The following is a 16877-nucleotide window of genomic DNA, read 5'->3' as shown; positions in this document are numbered from 1 at the left end:
AGCCCTGTCTGCCGGGATAACGGGGCTCGTCCCCGTCCCTGCCCGTGGGTTGGGCTCGGCCGCCCCCGACCCACCGGCAACGGCGGCCCCGAAAGGAGCGGGGTGGACGCGGGATGTGCGGCCCTGCCCTTAGCCAAGATGGCGGCGCCCTGAGCCAAGATGGCGCCGCGCCGCAGGGGCCGGGCGGAACCTTTAAAATGGCGGCGCACTTTCTGGCTTCACCGCGCCTGATGTGATGTCAAACCGTTTTCCGGTGGGTACCCGGAAGCGGCGCCGTCCATGGAGGCCCCCGGGCGGACGCCGTCGCGGAGCGGCCGGAGCCTCCGCTCCCGGGGATGGTGAGGCCGCGGCACCGGAGCCGGCACCGGCTGCCCGGGGCGGGGACGGATGGACGACGCCCCGCGGGAGGCGGCAGCCGGGGGTGGGGGGACGGACCTGGGTCCTCCCCGGGCCGGGGAGGGGGAGGGGGAGGGTTTGCCTGGGGGACCCCAACAGGGCCCTGCGCCGCGCTCCCCCCCCCCCCCCCGCCAGCACCGTGTCCCCCATCCCCTCCCCGGGCTCCTCATGTAACCCCCGGTGCCCCCGTGTCCCTTCGTGTCCCCTTGTGCCTCCCCCCCGTGCCCCCCACCTTCCCCCGTGTCCCTCGCTGCTGCCCACGGCCCCCCGTGACCCCCCCCCCCATTTCCACGACCACTTCACTTCCCCCATGTCGTCCTGCTTGTCTCCGCATTCCCAGCATTGCCCCAGATCCCCACAGGGTTGGAGTCGTGTCGTTGTCACCCCCCCAAAAGCCCCCTGGAAAGCTGCACCCCCAGCTGCAATGGGGATCCCAGAGGTTTTGCGGATTAGCTTTTGGGGGGCAGCCGGTGACCCCCCTCTCTCTTCTGTCCCCCGCAGACGTGCTGCTCTCCGGACTGATGGCGTCGGGCGCAACGAGCCGCTCCGAGGACGAGGAGTCGCTGGCGGGGCAGAAGCGGGGTTCAGCCCAAGCCTCGGGTGCCATCCCCAAGCGCCGCAGCTCCTCGCGGTACGCCGGGCTGGGAGAGGGGGTTGCAGGGCTGAGCCCTGCCTGCTGCCTGCCTGTCTGTAGAAGACAGTGGCCTGCGGGCACCGGGACTCAAAACCGTCTTCATTTTTTCCAGGTTCATCAAGCGGAAGAAGTTTGACGATGAGCTGGTAGAGAGCAGCCTTGCCAAATCCTCTAGCCGGGCCAAGGGCGCCGGTGGGGTCGAGCCCGGGCGCTGCTCAGGCAGCGAGCCCTCCTCTAGTGAGAAAAAGAAGGTAAGGGGCTGGTGGGGGACATTCAGGGGCCGGCCAGGGGTCTGGGGAGCTCAGAGAGACCCCAAAACCTCGCCTCTGCCCACCCAGGTCTCCAAGTCTGTGTCCACCCCCATCGCACCCAGCCCAGTCCCGACCCCCGGCCTCGCCAAGCGGATGAAGAAGAGCAAACAGCCCCTGCAGGTGACAAAGGACCTGGGCCGCTGGAAACCCGCTGACGACCTTTTGCTCATCAATGCTGTGCTGCAGGTAACGACCCCAGGGGAAGCTGCCTGTCCCCCTGGGGACCCTCGCAGGGGGGTGTTTGGCATCACTGTGTTTTGGGGCTGGCCCTCCGTGGGACTGTCCCCTCACCTGGGGACTTTTCCAGACCAATGACTTGACCTCCGTGCACTTGGGCGTGAAGTTCAGCTGCCGCTTCAACCTGCGGGAGATCCAGGAGCGGTGGTATGCGCTCCTCTACGACCCCATCATCTCCAAGTGAGTGTGGGACAGGCCTGGAGGGGCAGAGCCATCCCGGGTGGGGGCCAGTGGGGGCTCTCACACTGTGATTTCCCTCCCACACCAGGCTGGCCTGCCAGGCCATGCGGCAGCTGCACCCCGAGGCGATCGCCGCCATCCAGAGCAAAGTGCTGTTCAGCAAAGCTGAGGAGCAGCTGCTGAACAAGGTGGGATCGGTAAGAGCCAGCCGGGAGCGGAGTGGGATGGGGGGGTTCCAGCCTGGGGTCTTGGGCTCTCGATGGGGGTCCTTGCTGCCATGTGTCCCTTCTCCCCTCCACAGACCAGCCAGCCCACGCTCGACACCTTCCAGGAGCTGCTCCACAAGCATCCTGACGTCTTTTACCCCTCCCGGACAGCCAAGGCTCTGCAGCTCCACTGGCAGCTCATGAAGCAGTACTACCTCCTGGATGACCAGACCGGTGAGGCCGGGAGGGTCCCCTGTGTCCCCCGCGTCCCCTGTGCCCCCCGCCAGCCCCCTCACTCCTTCTCCTCCTGCTCCTTTCAGTGCAGCCGCTGCCCAAGGGGGACCAAGTGCTGAACTTCTCGGATGCTGAGGACATGCTTGATGACAGCAAGCTGAAGTGAGGGTTTTGGGGGGCTGGGGTAGGGAGAGGGGCCGTGGCTGGGGGGTAGCACAGTTTCATCCTGCCTCTTCTCCCCTACAGGGATGTGCGGGACGAGGTGCTAGAGCACGGTGAGTCCAGCCTGCTCCCATCTGGGCATCCTGAATTGGTGGGAAGAGGCCCAGGACCCCCCCAGGATGGGGGATAGGTGCCCCCCACCCTCCCCACCTCCCTTTTCCCTTTTTCCCCAGAGCTGACTGTGGCCGACCGGCGCCAGAAGCGCGAGATCCGGCAGCTGGAGCAGGAGCTGCACAAGTGGCAGGTGCTGGTTGATAGCATCACAGGTGAGAGCTGGGAGCCAGGGGGGGCTGTCTGTCCGTCCCCCCAGCTGTCTGTCTGTCCCTCCACCCCTCTCCCTCTTCCTTCCCGCAGGCATGAGCTCCCCGGACTTTGACAGCCAGACGCTGGCCGTACTGCGGGGCCGCATGGTGCGGTACCTCATGCGTTCCCGGGAGGTGAGCGCAGGTGTTGTGCCCCCCGTCCCTCACCCTAGCAGAGCCCCTCCACTCCCCAGGGAGCCCCCCCGGCCTCACCACGGCCCCCTGTCACTTCCTTCCCCCCAGATCACGCTGGGCAGAGCCACAAAGGACAACCAGATTGACGTGGACCTGGCGCTGGAGGGACCGGCCTGGAAGATCTCCCGCAAGCAGGGTAGGGATGGGGATTGGGGCTGGGGCAGGTCTTGGGGGGCTCTGTAGCAGGGAGGGTTGCGTTCCCCCCTCCTCTCGCCCCATATCCCCCATCCTCTCACCCCATATCCCCCCTCACCCCGTATCCCTCCTCCAGGCGTCATCAAGTTGAAGAATAACGGTGATTTCTTCATCGCTAATGAGGGCCGGCGCCCCATCTACATCGACGGGCGCCCCGTGCTTGGTGGCAACAAGTGGAAGCTGAACAACAACTCGGTAGTGGAGGTGAGCCCCGATGCAGGTGGGGGGGCGTCCTAGGGGGTCTAGGGGTCCTATCCCACTCACTCTCTGCTCCCCCCTCCCCAGATTGCCAGCCTCCGCTTCGTCTTCCTCATCAACCAAGACCTGATTGCCCTCATCAAGGCGGAGGCGGCCAAGCTGGCCCAGCAGTGACGAGGGCTGGGGGCTGCTCTGCCAGGTCCCCCCCACTGGCCCTGTATGGGGGGAGTGGGGGTCCCCACAGCCCCCAGTGTGGCACTGGGGCCCCCTGGCCCCCCTCAAGATGCCTCCCTGGGGGTGCTGGGCCCCTCTTGCCCCCAGCTCCAGGGCTGGAGATTGTTACCTTCCAATAAAGTGTTTTCCCCTGCCCTGATGTGGGGGTCCCCAGGGCCTGGGGCCACCCCGGGGGGGGGACACAAGACCCCCAGCTCCTGTTCTTAACATTACTTCTTTATTGAAAAAGTCACCCTGGGGCTCCTGTTACATGCCCGTCCCCTCCTCTTGGGACGAGGGGGGCCCCTGCCGCTGGGACCCCCCCATCAGCGCCAGTTCCAGGCTGGGCACATCCCAGGGCACGGTGGGCTCCGGCATGGGAACACCCTGGCCCCCCGATGAGGCAGGGATGGGCGGCCACGAGGGGGGGCTCCCCTGCAGCTGCCCCTCCTGCCCCCCCGGGGAGCCCCAGAAGGGGTTGGGGCACAGCCAGGGCCCGCTTTGAGCAGTTGGGGGGCCCCAGCCCCAGGGCTGGCTGTGGGTGCAGTCGGGGGGGGGCTGGTGCAGGCAGAGCCCCGGCCCCCCCGTCTCCACACGGAGCGGCTGGAGGGCTGCGGCCATCACCGGGGCGTCGGGGCGCGGGGGGGGCGGCAGCAGCAGCAGGAGCTGCACGGCCTCTCGCAGCACCCGCAGCCCCTCCCGCAGCTGCAGCACCTGCCCTGACAGCTCGGCCACCTGCGGGTGAAGGGGGTCAGCACTCCCCTGGACCCCCCCCAAACCCCCCTACAGCCCCCCTAGGCCCCCCCTTACCGCCTGCCGCAGCTTCTCAATGGTGTCGGCGCTGCTCGGCTCCGAGGGGCCGGGGGGGATGGCCAGCAGCCCCCCGTCCCCAGCTGGGGGGAGAGGCGAGTGTCTCCTTAGGGCACCCAGGGGTCCAGCCCCCCCCCCCCCCCATCCCAGCATTGGGGTCCCCCCCGCTTTACCTGGCCCCAGGGAGGGTTCAAGGTGGAAGTTGAAGAGGGGCTTGTCGGTGGCGCAGCCCTCCCCCTCGATGCCGTCGACCACCCTGTGGGACAGTGGGGGGGGGCGGTGGGGCATGGACCCAGTGCTCTAGGCCCCCCCCCCCGCCCCTCCCTGCCCCTTACCTGGGACTCAGGTCTGGGGGGCTGCTCCAAGGGTGCAGCTGCAGGGCTGTGGGGCGTCCGGGCTCGGGGTGGGCGCGGGGACCTCCGCTGTGGGGGGGCCGGGGCTGGGTCCCCGCTGGGGGGGACGGCTGGGGGCTGGGGGGCTGTGGCTCAGCCCCCTCCTCCAGTGTGGGCAGCGGCGTGGGCGGGCGCGACTCAGCCTGCAGCCGGGGCATAAAGGGGGGGGGGGCCCCTGCTCCTGCACCCCCTGCATCACCCCTTCCCCCCGTGACATCACCCAGGCCCCATGATGTCACTCTCGTTCCCGTGATGTCACCCACTGGCTCTGCACTGTGTGTGTCCCCCACCCGCCATTGACTTTGGCCCCGCGGGTCGTGCCTCAAATTTGTCACGTCCCCCCTTAGCGAAGAGTCACGTCATAGCCTGGGGCTGGTGATGTCACTAGGAGGCTGTGACGTCATCTATCAGGCCAAGAGCTGCCTCAGGGTCTTGGACCCACCGAGCCCACGACTTCGCCTCCCCTCTCCCCCCCCCACCCTTGCCGTCACTGCTGGGGGGTAGCATCAGCCCCCCCTGCCACCCCTGGCTCCGTGACGTCACTCCCCCGCCCCGTGACGTCACTCCCCGTCCCCCGGTGACGTCACCTCACCTCGGGGGCACCCCCCAGGTCGTAGCTGAGCTCGCGGGGGAGCTGCTGGCGGAAGGCGCGGGCGAAGTCGGGGTCGAGGGCCAGACCCTCGGCCAACGCCGGCAGCCCCAGGCTCTGCAGGGCGCAGTACGTCAGCCCCCGCACGTCCGCCCGGGCCAGCCGGGACCCCCCCAGGTCGCAGCCGATCAGGTCCCCCTTCCCTGGACAAGGTTGGGGGAGAAGGGAGCGTCAACCATCGGCGTCACGAGGTGGCCGGCCTCAGCCCGCTCCCGCGTCCCCCACCGAGGATGGCGAGGACGGTGCCGTCCCGCAGCACCTCCATGGAGCCGGAGCGGAGGAAGTAGAGCGCCTGGAGCGCGTCGCCCCGTCGGATGAGGAGCTCGCCGGGGGTGCAGAAAGCGGGGCGCACCCCCAGGGAGAGGGTGCGCAGGCAGCCCCGGCTGGCCCCCCCGAAGAGGGGCAGCTGCAGCAGCTCCTTGTGCAGGTGCAGGGCGATGTCGGCCCGCAGCTCCTCGGGCAGGCTCTGCAGGAGCTGCGTGGACGGAGCTCAGGGTGGGGGGGGCTGACGCACCCCCCTCCCCATACCCCACTGCCCCCCGAGCCCCTCGGAGCTCCCCATCCAGCCCCACCACAGACCATGCACCCAGACCCCCCCCATCCATCCCTACTCTGGGGCTGGGGCATCCTGAGCTCCCCATCCCTTCCCACTGTGGACTGAGCACCCCAAAGTCCCCCCCTCCATCCCTGCTATGGTGCTGGGGACCCCCCCAGCCCCCCATTCATCTCCATGATGGACTGAGCACCCCAAATTCCCCCCCCCTCCATCCCTGCTATGGTGCTGGCGACCCCCCCAGCCCCCCATTCATCTCCATGATGGACTGAGCACCCCAAATTCCCCCCCCCTCCATCCCTGCTATGGCGCTGGGGACCCCCCCAGGCCCCCATTCATCTCCATGATGGACTGAGCACCCCAAATTCCCCCCCCTCCATCCCTGCTATGGCGCTGGGGACCCCGCCAGGTCCCCATCCATCCCCATCATGGAATGAGCACCCCGAAGTCCCCCCCTCCATCCCTGCTATGGGCCTGGGACCCCCCCCCAGGCCCCCTCCACCACTGCTATGTGGTGAAGCACCCCAGTTCCCATCCATCCCCAACCGCAGACCGTACATCCAAGTCCCCCATCCCAATCCGTCCCTGCTATGGGATCGCAGCACCCCAGCATCCCTCCGTCCATGCACCACCGCTGCCTCCCCGGGTCCTGGGGGGTCCACTGACCTCGGCCGTGTCGATGCCGTTGTTGGCCGCCCAAGTGCTCTGGAAATACTCGAGGATGCGGCGCTTGAGGGGCTGGGGGATGCGGTGGATGCGGATGTAGTCGTGCAGGTCGCGGGTGCGGCTGTGGTACAGGAACCGGCGGGCGTACAGCCGCTGGATGATGGCCGTCACGTTGCCGAAGACCACCGCGTGCATTAGCGCTGGGGATGGCGAGGACGCCCGTCACCCAGATGGTGGGGTTCCCCCCCCCCTTCCACACCCCCTCCCAACTTGCCCACCCTGGCCCCTCACCCCCGACCAGCATGGTGCAGATGGAGAAAATCTTTTCGGTGTCGGTGTTGGCGGAGACGTTGCCGAAGCCCACGCTGGTCAGGCTGCTCAGGGCGAAGTAGAGGGAGGTGATGTAGGCGCTGCGCAGCGAGGGGCCCCCCAGCAGCCCCCAACTCCCGCTGCAGTTGGCTCCCGGCCCCGTGCCGTTCCCGGCCCCCCCGGTGCTGCAATTTCTCCTGGCCAGGTAGTAGGGGGTCTCCAGCCGCCGCGCCAGCTCCTGCAGCCAGCCTGGGCGGGGGGGGAGAAACAGGGGGTGAGCAGAGCCATGGGGGGCTGCCCAGCTTGGGGTGGGGGACAGGGACAGCCCCACATGGGCGCAGGGGGTACGGGCAGAATCTGGACAGGTTCTGGGGCTGGGTGGGGGGGGCACAGGTTGCATAGGCAGGTCTTGGGGGGGGGGGGGGGGTGGCCATGGGGTGCACGGGCAGGTCTCAGCCTCAGGGTGCAAAAAGGACATTGCGGGGGGGGACGACACCACACCAGCAAACCCCAGCAGTAGTTCAGAGGGTGCACAGCCACCAGCTCTGGGGTATGGGGACATGGGGGCACGTGGGGACACGGTAGCAGGGTCAGGCATGTGGGGACAAGGGACAGGAACCCCTGCAGCCCCCCCACCATGGAGGGGGGGGAGCGGTGGCGGCGAGGCGGCCGTACCGATCTCAGGCAGGGCGGTGGGGCTGCCTTCCACCTCCCGCTGCCCCAGAAAGAACCAGCCACAGGCGACCCAGTGGGCCAGGAGGCCGAAGACCACCATGAGGAGCGCCAGCACCACGGCGCTGTACTGCGAGTACCGGTCCAGGTTGGGCAGCAGCCGCAGCAGCCGCAGCAGCCGCACCGTCTTCAGCAGATGGGCCCCCACGTACTGCGGGGAGAGGGGCAGTGCCGGAGGGGACGGGGCACCAGTTGGCTCCGTCCAGCCACAAGCCCCTGTGGGGGGTGTCCCTCACAGCCCGTGAGGGTCCCTGCAGCATTAATGGGGGGGGGTCTTGCAGCCCATCAGGGTCCCCAGTGCCTCATCAGTGTCACCACAGCCCCATTACGGTCCCCAGTACCCCATCAGTGTCACCACAGCCCCATTAGGGTCCCCAGTACCCCATCAGTGTCACCACAGCCCCATTAGGGTCCCCAGTACCCCATCAGTGTCACCACAGCCCCATTAGGGTCCCCAGTACCCCATCAGTGTCACCACAGCCCCGTTACAGTCCCCAGTACCCCATCAGTGTCACCACAAACCATTAGGGTCCCCAGTACCCCATCAGTGTCACCACAGCCCCATTAGGGTCCCCAGTACCCCATCAGTGTCACCACAGCCCCGTTACAGTCCCCAGTACCCCATCAGTGTCACCACAAACCATTAGGGTCCCCAGTACCCCATCAGTGTCACCACAGCCCCATTAGGGTCCCCAGTACCCCATCAGTGTCACCACAGCCCCATTAGGGTCCCCAGTACCCCATCAGTGTCACCATAAACCATTACGGTCCCCAGTACCCCATCAGTGTCACCACAAACCATTAGGGTCCCCAGTACCCCATCAGTGTCACCACAGCCCCATTACGGTCCCCAGTGCCCCATCAGTGTCACCACAGCCCCATTACGGTCCCCAGTACCCCATCAGTGTCACCACAGTCCCATTACGGTCCCCAGTGCCCCATCAGTGTCACCACAGTCCCATTACAGTCCCCAGTGCCCCATCAGTGTCACCACAGTCCCATTAGGGTCCCCAGTACCCCATCAGTGTCACCACAGCCCCATTACGGTCCCCAGTACCCCATCAGTGTCACCACAGCCACATCAGGGTCTCCATAATCCCACCAGGATCCCAAGAGCCCCATCGGGGTCCCCGCAGCCCCATCAAGGTCCCTGCAGCCTTTTGGGATCCCTGCAGCCCTTCAGGGTCTCTAGTGAGGTCCCCTCGGTCCATCAGCATCCCCAAAACCCCAGTGGGATCCCCGCAGATCGGGGCGGCGGATGGGGAGGGGGGGGTGTCCCCGCATCCCAGCACTCACCACGTTGACCTGGCAGGCGGCGAGCAGGTCGAAAGGCAGCGCGGCCACGAGGTCGAGCGGGAACCAGCCGGCCAGGTAATGGCGAGCGACGGCGCGGGGCTCCAGCACCACCTGCCCCGACTTGCTGACGAAGGTGGTGCGAAAGTTGAGGATGATGTCTGGGGTGCAGCGGGGCGGCCATCAGTGCACCGAGTCCTCCCGGCCTCTGCCAGCCCCGAGCCGGCACGGGGCAGGGTGTGCGTGGGGGGCTTTACCCAGCATGAAGAGGATTTCCACGCACAGGTCGCAGGCGCTGGGGGGGCCGCGGGCGGCCGGCAGCCCCTCTTCACCACCAGCGCCCACGCAGACGCTGTAGGGGACGGTGACGGCCACGTAGAGGGTGGCGAGCAGGATGAGCCCGTCCCAGCCCGCCTTGAAGGCCCCGTAATGCAGCAGGATGAGGGGGGGCTTGCGGATGGCGGCCACCTTGTACTCGGGCAGCGAGGGCTTGTCCCCGAAGACGCCCTGATGGAGACTGGGGGGGGTCAGCCTAGATGCCCTGTCCCCTGCCCCTACACCCTGTCCCCAGCCCAGACACCCTGTCACTAGCACGGACATACTGTCCCCAACTTCAACACTTTGTCCCCAGCCCTCTCCTTCCCCTGTCTCCAGCCTAGGTGTGTCCGCCAGCCTGGACATCCCAAACCCACACCCCTCATCTCTGGCCCCTTCCCAGTCCAGCCACCTTGTCCCCAACCCCGACACCTTGTCCCCAACCCCGACACCCTGGAAACAGCCTCCCCTCAGCCGCAGCACCTCGTCCCCAGCCCTCGTGTCACCACGTCCACGGCACCAGCCTCTTCCCAGCCAGGATGCCCCGTGCCCAGCCCCGACACGCGTCCCCCAGCCCCGACACGCGTCCCCCAGCCCCGACGCATGTCCCAGCTCCACCTTTCTGAGCTTGTGCTTGCTTTTTCTCTGCCTCTGCAGGTGCCCCGAGAGGTGATACAGCACCGCCCGGCTCCGGCGCCGGCTGGCATTGAAGCCTTTCCCTCCGGCACGGCTGAACCGCCGGCGCCCGCCTGCCGGGAGAGATGGGAGGGATGGTGGCCACGGGGGGCTCCAGCCGGTCCCGTCTTCCCCCTCGCCGTCCCCTCACCCGCGTCCTTCGCGCTGTCGGCGCCCGAGCGGCTCTTGGTGCTGGTGATGTCCTTGTGCGAGACGAGGAACAGGGCCACCTCGTCCTTCTCGTTCTTGATGGGCACCACGTCCACCAGGCACCAGAAGGGGACGCCTACCGGAGGGGGGCAACACCCGGGCTGACGGAGCATCGCCCCCCAACCCCGGGGCAGGACGGTGGCGGGGGTACGGAAGGAGCGCGGAAGGGACCCGGCCGCCCTCGCTACCACCCACCGCTCTTGCGGTAGAGGATGAGCTCGCCCTTGAAGGCCTGGTGCTCGTCCAGCGCGCGCCGGAGCTGCTGCCGCAGCAGCTCGCTGGTGTCGGGGCCGTAGAGGAAGGAGCAGGCGCAGCAGCGCTGCATCACCTCCGCCCGCGAGAAGCCCGTCAGGTCGCAGAAGCCGTCGGAGCAGTAGACGACGGGGAAGGCGCTGGGCACCTGGGCATTGCCCAGCACGAAGTTACTGTCTGCAACGGAGAGGCGGCTGGGAAGTGGGGGGGGTGGGCAGAAAGGGGTGCGGAGAACCCGTGGGGCTGGGGGAAAAGGGGACTGGGGGGGAGCCCAGGGGTTTGGGGGAGCCTGTGAGGCTGGGGGATGCCATGGGGTTGGAGGGAGGAAGGGGCTGGGGGTGCTCCTTGGGTTTGGGGGAGCCCACTGTGTTTGGGGGAGCCCATGGGGCTTGGGGGGGGGGGAAAAGGGCTGGGGGTGCTCCTTGGGTTTGGGGGAGCCCATTGGGTTTGGGGGAGGGAAGGGGCTGGGGGTGCTCCTTGGGTTTGGGGGAGCCCATGGGGCTTGGAGGGTGAAGGGGCTGGGGCGCCTGGGTCCCCCTGGCTGGGCTGGGGGGGGTCTTGGGGGGGTCTGGGGGTGCTGGGAAGGGGGGGGAGAGTGTACCCGCAGCCATCTGGGTCCGCTGGGTTATTTTTACCCGCCGCGCAGCAACGCTTGGGCTGAACCGCCCCGTTGGCACCGGTGGAGCCCACTCTGTCTCATTTACATACATTTGCATAGGAACAGCGTGGGGGGCTGCCTCCCACCCGCTCTCCCTGGGAGAGGCCAGCACCGGGCTGGGGGCGGCGGAGAAGAAGGAGGAAGGGGGGGGGACCCTTTCCCAAGGACCGGAGCGATCCCGGGGGGCTCCAGCCCCCTCCCCAGCCCGGTGCAGTCCCGGTACCACGGAGCTCATCACCGATACTCACCGGTACGGCGGGGGCAGGGGTGGGTATTTATAGCCCTGGGGAGGGGGCAACAGGGCCAGATCCTTCCCCGGTGGGCAAGACGGGGGGGGGTGAAGAGAGGTGGGGACCAGAGCGTAGCCCCCCCACCTTGTCCCAATCCTAGCGGGTGGTCTCCGAAGGGGGTGACCGGTCCCGGGGGGGTATGCACAGCACCGAGCATCACCTGGAACCGGGCCGGGAGGGGTTGGGGGGGGGGGGACGACACACGGCCCCGTGGTTGCCGGTGCCGGTTGTGGGTACACTCACGCGTCCCGTCGAAGCGGCGAGCGATGGTGTCCAGAAAAGCGTTTTGCGGTGCCAGGAGGCCCCGCATCGGCGACATCTCAACGGTGGCTCCGAGCTGCCGCCATCCCTGTGGGTACCGTCGGTCCCAGGGTTCCCCCCCCACACACACACACCGTGCCGGTACCGGTACCGCCCCCCGGGAGGGGCTGGGGGGGGGGGAGCACCGGGACCCTGCTTCAGCCCTGGAGCCTCCAGTACAAAATTCTGGCTCTTCTCTTTGGGGAACAAGCCCACAGGGGATCACAGCCCAAGGGGAGCTTTGGGAGTGACGGGGGGGGGGGGGGGGGGGGGGGGTGGGCGGCGGCTAAGGTCAGAGCCCAAGGATCAGACTCAAGCAGAAAACATTTAAATTTGTCAAGGTGAAAGTTGGGTTTCATTTATTTAATTTGTTCAACCAACTCCAGAGAAGTTTAGTTCAAGAGAAGGAAAGAAAAAAACCCTGGGGTGAAAAGGAGGGGGGGCAAAGCCAGGGACCCCCCAGGAAGCCCCATCCTCCCCCCACTGGGATTACTGGTGGCAGCAAGGCACAGACAGCGACATTCACTGTGAACATCGTCTTTATTCATACAGCTATAAAGAAGGACTGTCGCAATCTCCACCCCGTGTCAACCTAGGATTAGCTCTGCTAATTGATATTGCTATAAATTTAATTTAGGGCCGAAGAAGGGCTGGAGAAGTGGGGATGGGGTGGGGGGAAAGGCAGGACAAGAGAATAAAAGAAAAAGAGCTCCCCAACATAAAAACCAGAGAACAGCAAAGTGTGCGGACAAAGTGTGCAGGTCCCCAGCCCCGTGTCACAGCCTGGAGAGGAGGGGGCCAGATTCCTGCCTGTCCCCAGGGGAGAGGGGACACCTGCAGCCCCCATGGCCCAGCACTCATCCTCGCTGCCAGCACGAGGGATGGGCTGTCGCCGGCCGTTCCTCTGAGGCGAGGCCCAGATAGATGTTGGTGCACAGAAGGAAAAAAAACAAAAAAAAACCACCGGGGACTGGGTTTTTGGCCAGCGCTGTCAGCGATTTTGCAGACAAAAGGCAGTTTCTGGAGGAGAAAGGAAAAGGGCAAGAGCTGGGGGAGGCCTGAACCCACTCCGAGGGTGCAGTGCAGGCGTGAGAAGAACACAAAGCAGACGAGGGGGGGGAAGGAGGGAGGGGGGGGGAACAAAAAATGGCACAAAAAATGAGAAGTGTAAACTTTCCTTCGTTAGTATCCTAGCTAGGAGCTTCCTACAGTCTGGTTCTCACGTTGGACTTGTGGCAGGAAGGGAGAGCCCGGCGCTCTCAGGAGTTCGCTCCCTCCTGCCGACTGGCTCTGGGCTTACGCTGCGGGAGCCCCTTGGTCTCTGTGCCGGAGGGAGGGGGAGCGGGCCGGCCCGGCTGCGCCGAGGCACCGCTGGTGCCGGTGGGCTGAGTCTGGCCGGGGCTGGCGGCGGAGGCTGCCAGGGGTGAGGTTTGCCGCCTGCCGTGGGCCTGGCCTGGCCCGTTCTTGTGTCGGTTGCCATTGTTGGAGCGTCCGGGGGGGCCGATGTGGCGCTGGCCCTGGGACCTGGGTCCCGCTCCCGGTCTCCTGTTCCCCTGGAAAGCCTGAAACAGAAGAGGGTGGGCAAGTGAGCGCAGGCCAGCAGAGGCAGCTCCTGCCAGCTGGAGGGCTGCGACCTCCTGCTGCAGCATCCCTACACACTCCCAACCTCCCCTTCCAGGGGGTTGGTGGAGGAGAAAAGTGGAAAAGCAAAACCCCCAAAGCCTGCTCTGACACAGAACCATCAAGGCAAGGCTGCGCCCTACAGCTGCCGGTGCCCTTGACCCTGCTGATGCCCAGCCCTGAGTTGAGTCCTGATGGCAAAGGGCACCTGGCAGGGAAGGACCCAGCCCAGGAATCAGGAGAGGAGCCACAAACACAGAGCAAGCTTCCCGCAGCGCCGTGCTGGGGTGCGGTTACCTCTCGTGAAGGCTGGGGAGGGCGGCCGCCAGCGTTCCCCATGGCTGCCTCCGCTGAGGACGAGGGCTTCTTGCTCGCTGTGGTAAGGCTTGCAGCGGAGGCAGAGGCACACGCAGGGGTGGAGGGTGCAGAGGTCTCGCTGGAACCACTCAGGGACGCGGCCATGACGGAGCTGCACCGCGATCGGGTGGAGTAGCTGTTCTTTGGATGGGAAACTGGAAGAGAAATACCCCAAAATGTGTTTTTTGCAGACAGGATCCAGACTGTTCACCCTCTGGCCTCCGGACCCTGCCAGCTACAGCACTGCCGGGGTGGAGCCGGCTCACGGCTGGAGCCAAAGGCTCGAAGGGACAACGGAGCTTTTTCCAGCAAGATGAAGCTTTGGTCACGTGAACAGTACAAGGGGACCAGCGGCTAACAGGGACCAGCGCTTGACAGCAAAGGCAACGGGCACAGACGCCTCTTGCCAAGGGAGGAGCATCTGCAGCAGCAGCGAGAGGGCTAGTTCCTCTCTCCACTGCCCAGAGGAAACAAAATGCCCAGAGCAGAACACTCCCAGTCCTGCCGCTATCAGGTTTTGGGGCACACATGAAGGGTTTTGGTGACGGCAGGGCTAGCAAAGGGGTGACTGACACCTCGGCTCCTCCCCGACTCCCATCCAGCTCACCTTGGCCGAACGAGGCAATGCTCTTCTTCAGCGCGTCGAGGTCACATGTGAACCGCGCCACCCTGCCCAGGTCCTCGTCATACTTCCGTTCGCTCACAAAGTGCTTCACAGAAAAGGCAAAACACACACGTTAATTCAGTCTGTGCACAGGAACAGAAAAGGGAGGTGAAAGCCTCCCGCTTTGGCCCAGGAGCGGGTATCCGAGTTGGGTGCTGCTTGAAAAAAAAAAATCTTGGTGAGAAGGCAATGACAACTTACAGAAATAGAAAATCAGATTTTTTCAGCCTGTACACAAACAGCCTTCCCCAAGCTCCAGCAGCCAAGCCATAGGTTAACTCGGTCCAATGGCAGCTCCACTCTGCCAGTCTCTGGTCTGTGAAATCAGCACAGCCCAGGTCTCTGGATGCTCACAGGGGCAACAGGTTTCTCAGCTGCACTCATCCTGCTACAGGGGTGAGCAGTTTTAGTTTTCAAACTAGAGTTTAATTGATGCAACTTCGCACTGACCTCTTGCGGCAGGAGCCGGCGTACTGGCGAGCAGAAGTGTTTTCCGGAATATAGAAGTCACTCAGGCGCAGCAGGCAGGCTCTCCCGATTTAGGGGGAAAGGCAGAGGTCAGCCTGCGCCAGCGGGAGGTTTTCACAACCTCTCTGAGCACAAAGCTGCGGCCTTGCCACGTTCCCTGCTCTCTGCCAGTTCACAATGAAAGCTGGGCTGCACGCACTGGGGTTAATGTTTGGATGACCGGCTGTTGGCTGAAGTCAGTATTTTACAAACCAAATTATTTTAAATTAAGATTCAGGATGAGGTGTCCCGTATCCCGCTGCATGGCTGCAGACAAGAGTATGCAGAGCACTGGTGGTGAATTCGAGAATTAGGGACGCAAGGAAAGACTTGCACACAACACAAAATCGCATTCAGAAGCGTCGAAAACCCAGAAGGTTACAAAAAAGCGTACTGTTGTTGAAAATTGTTAGGATTAATAGCCTGGCTTAGTGCTAGAAGCTGAAAGTAGTTGAAGCCTTAGGCCGCAAGAGCTGACCGAGAGTAAACTTTCTGATAAAACTAATGCTGCAAACAAACTTGCTGAATCCAGCAGATATGAGCAGAATAAAGAGGATAAGGACCAAGGAAACAATTCCAAGAGAATAAGGTAACTTCAGAAGGTGGCCAGCCCAGAGACCAAGAAAACCAGTAAGAAATCAAGAGACCACCAACCAGAATTAAGGGATTGGACTTGGGGATCAGGTGCTGGGTGGTACGGGTATAACTGGGGTGCGCAATCTGGGGTAGGGGTCCCTCCTCGGAGGCACCCAGCTCGACCTGCTCTGCATGTTGGACAAATAAACCGCTTATTTACTCAGCGGATTGGCAACTCGTCTTCTTCGAGGAGGAACCTAGGGCCAGGCGCTGTTGAGGTGGCACCCATGTAATTCCTACCATGGACTAGGTCGCAGCTGCGTAATTCCCGCAACACCACGTTTGGGTGAGATTAGGACTAGGCTGGATTAGACAGAAGCAGAGTGAAAATGCTCACCTTTATGTCAGCTCTGAGCTCGACCAGCTGCTCCTCTGACATTCGCACTGCCACATCAGTCATTTTCTTCAGGGCTTCTGCCTTCTTCTGGCGGCTGACTAGAATTTCCACTGAAAAACAGACCACAATCTTAGGCAACGTCGACACTGATCCAGCCTACCCAGAGTTAAACAACCCCAGCCCAGGCACGCAGCACCGTATTGGTAAACAACAGGTTCCCCCGAGTCCCCCCCAGACAGCTCTGTGCCAGCTGCACAGCAGCCCTGGCCACTGCCTCCTGTGGCAATTTACATCTCCAGACACAGACTGAACCTGAGCTGTAAGCTGACTCAACGAGGGGTACAACATGCAGCTTTGGTAGAAGCTTTGCCACAAGCTTTGCCAATCTCCCCAGGCTAACTGCTTTCTTGCCACCCCCTAAACAGTGGGGCTCAGTGCTGCTGGTGTAGCTGTCCCCGTAGATCACTTCCCACCCGCACCAGGCGAGCTGAGAAAGCCCTTTCCAGCTCCCCAGGAACGCTGAGAATTTCAGGAACAGCCTCCCATGGAAGAGTGCAGTTTATGTCCCACCCTCTAACGAGGGCACAGAGCAGTGGCCTCAGAGAGGACGGTTTGAGTCAACCCCGTCAGGCAGCAAACATAATCTAGTCACGATATATACAGCTAACTCAAGCCACATGCCAAATTTTATCTGGATAAATCGCCACATATTTAGGAACAATGTGAACAGGAGGTAGATCACAGAAATCTGCTTCTAAGGGGGCTGTCTCCAGTGCGCAGCAACGCCTACAGCTCTTCAGGTGGGCACTTGGTAGAAAGACAGTCTTACTTGCTTCTGCTTTCACTTTGTCCATTTCAGCCAGCAACGCCACCTCACGATCCATAAGGCTGGGGAAAAAAAAAAAAAATAAAAAGGGAAGAGATTTAGTAATAAACAAAGAGGATAACGAAATCCTACTGCAGGAACAGTGGCGGGAGGGTTTCCAGGCATGCCAGCCAGCGGGGAGAGACCGGCAGATGGCGGCAGGAACCCGCCACGCACGAACCCTGGCTTTTGTTCTGGAAGCCGAGGAGTTGCACGCAGGCTTCACTGACGTTAAAACTTGCTCAGGCTCAGGTCAGTGCGGAA

At 64.0% G+C, this 16877-nt stretch overlaps 3 protein-coding genes across 6 annotated transcripts in view; 1 reads left to right on the top strand and 2 right to left on the bottom strand.

Moving 5' to 3' along the window:
• The first annotated feature begins 98 nt into the window (after positions 1-98).
• MCRS1 (microspherule protein 1) lies at positions 99-3755 on the top strand. The gene is given in 15 exon segments (XM_075049632.1): positions 99-231; positions 234-338; positions 898-1027; positions 1143-1281; positions 1369-1527; positions 1649-1758; positions 1847-1955; positions 2060-2198; positions 2285-2360; positions 2445-2473; positions 2594-2686; positions 2775-2857; positions 2966-3053; positions 3189-3316; positions 3398-3755. Coding segments are annotated over 15 exon segments (1593 nt in total). The 5' UTR covers positions 99-113; the 3' UTR covers positions 3485-3755.
• A 35-nt stretch (positions 3756-3790) lies between these two features.
• Positions 3791-11646, bottom strand: KCNH3 (potassium voltage-gated channel subfamily H member 3). Its single transcript, XM_075049093.1, has 14 exons — positions 11571-11646; positions 10323-10556; positions 10069-10203; positions 9861-9991; positions 9185-9434; positions 8931-9088; positions 7578-7785; positions 6885-7151; positions 6594-6793; positions 5600-5849; positions 5318-5517; positions 4669-4868; positions 4334-4589; positions 3791-4258 (listed from the first exon to the last, which is right to left on the bottom strand). Exons 1-14 carry the CDS (start codon positions 11644-11646, stop codon positions 3791-3793), a joined length of 3033 nt encoding a protein of 1010 aa, XP_074905194.1.
• Positions 11647-11959: 313 nt separating this feature from the next.
• Positions 11960-16877, bottom strand: part of SPATS2 (spermatogenesis associated serine rich 2) — a 31409-nt gene continuing 26491 nt past the window's right edge. For all 4 annotated transcript variants that reach the window (XM_075049626.1, XM_075049630.1, XM_075049628.1 and 1 more), the window contains 5 exons: positions 16578-16636; positions 15749-15858; positions 14212-14314; positions 13545-13759; positions 11960-13189 (listed from right to left, as the gene is read on the bottom strand). In XM_075049626.1, the coding sequence (XP_074905727.1) occupies positions 12887-13189; positions 13545-13759; positions 14212-14314; positions 15749-15858; positions 16578-16636 (790 nt within the window). In that variant the 3' untranslated portion in view covers positions 11960-12886. The remainder of the gene's footprint in view (positions 13190-13544; positions 13760-14211; positions 14315-15748; positions 15859-16577; positions 16637-16877) is intronic.

This window comes from Buteo buteo, chromosome 17, assembly GCF_964188355.1.
Source record: "Buteo buteo chromosome 17, bButBut1.hap1.1, whole genome shotgun sequence".
NCBI classification, from domain to species: domain Eukaryota; kingdom Metazoa; phylum Chordata; class Aves; order Accipitriformes; family Accipitridae; genus Buteo; species Buteo buteo.
This window is presented reverse-complemented; position numbering and strand designations above follow the sequence as displayed.

Coding starts and splice junctions, on each gene's coding strand:
- KCNH3 (XM_075049093.1), bottom strand. CDS start 11,646: ATGTCGCCGATGCGGGGCCTCCTGGCACCGCAAAACGCTTTTCTGGAC. Junction 9,435..9,860: donor GCAAGCACAAGCTCAGAAAG/GTGGAGCTGGGA, acceptor AGTCTCCATCAG/GGCGTCTTCGGGGACAAGCC. Junction 5,850..6,593: donor ACGGCATCGACACGGCCGAG/GTCAGTGGACCC, acceptor CCGTCCACGCAG/CTCCTGCAGAGCCTGCCCGA.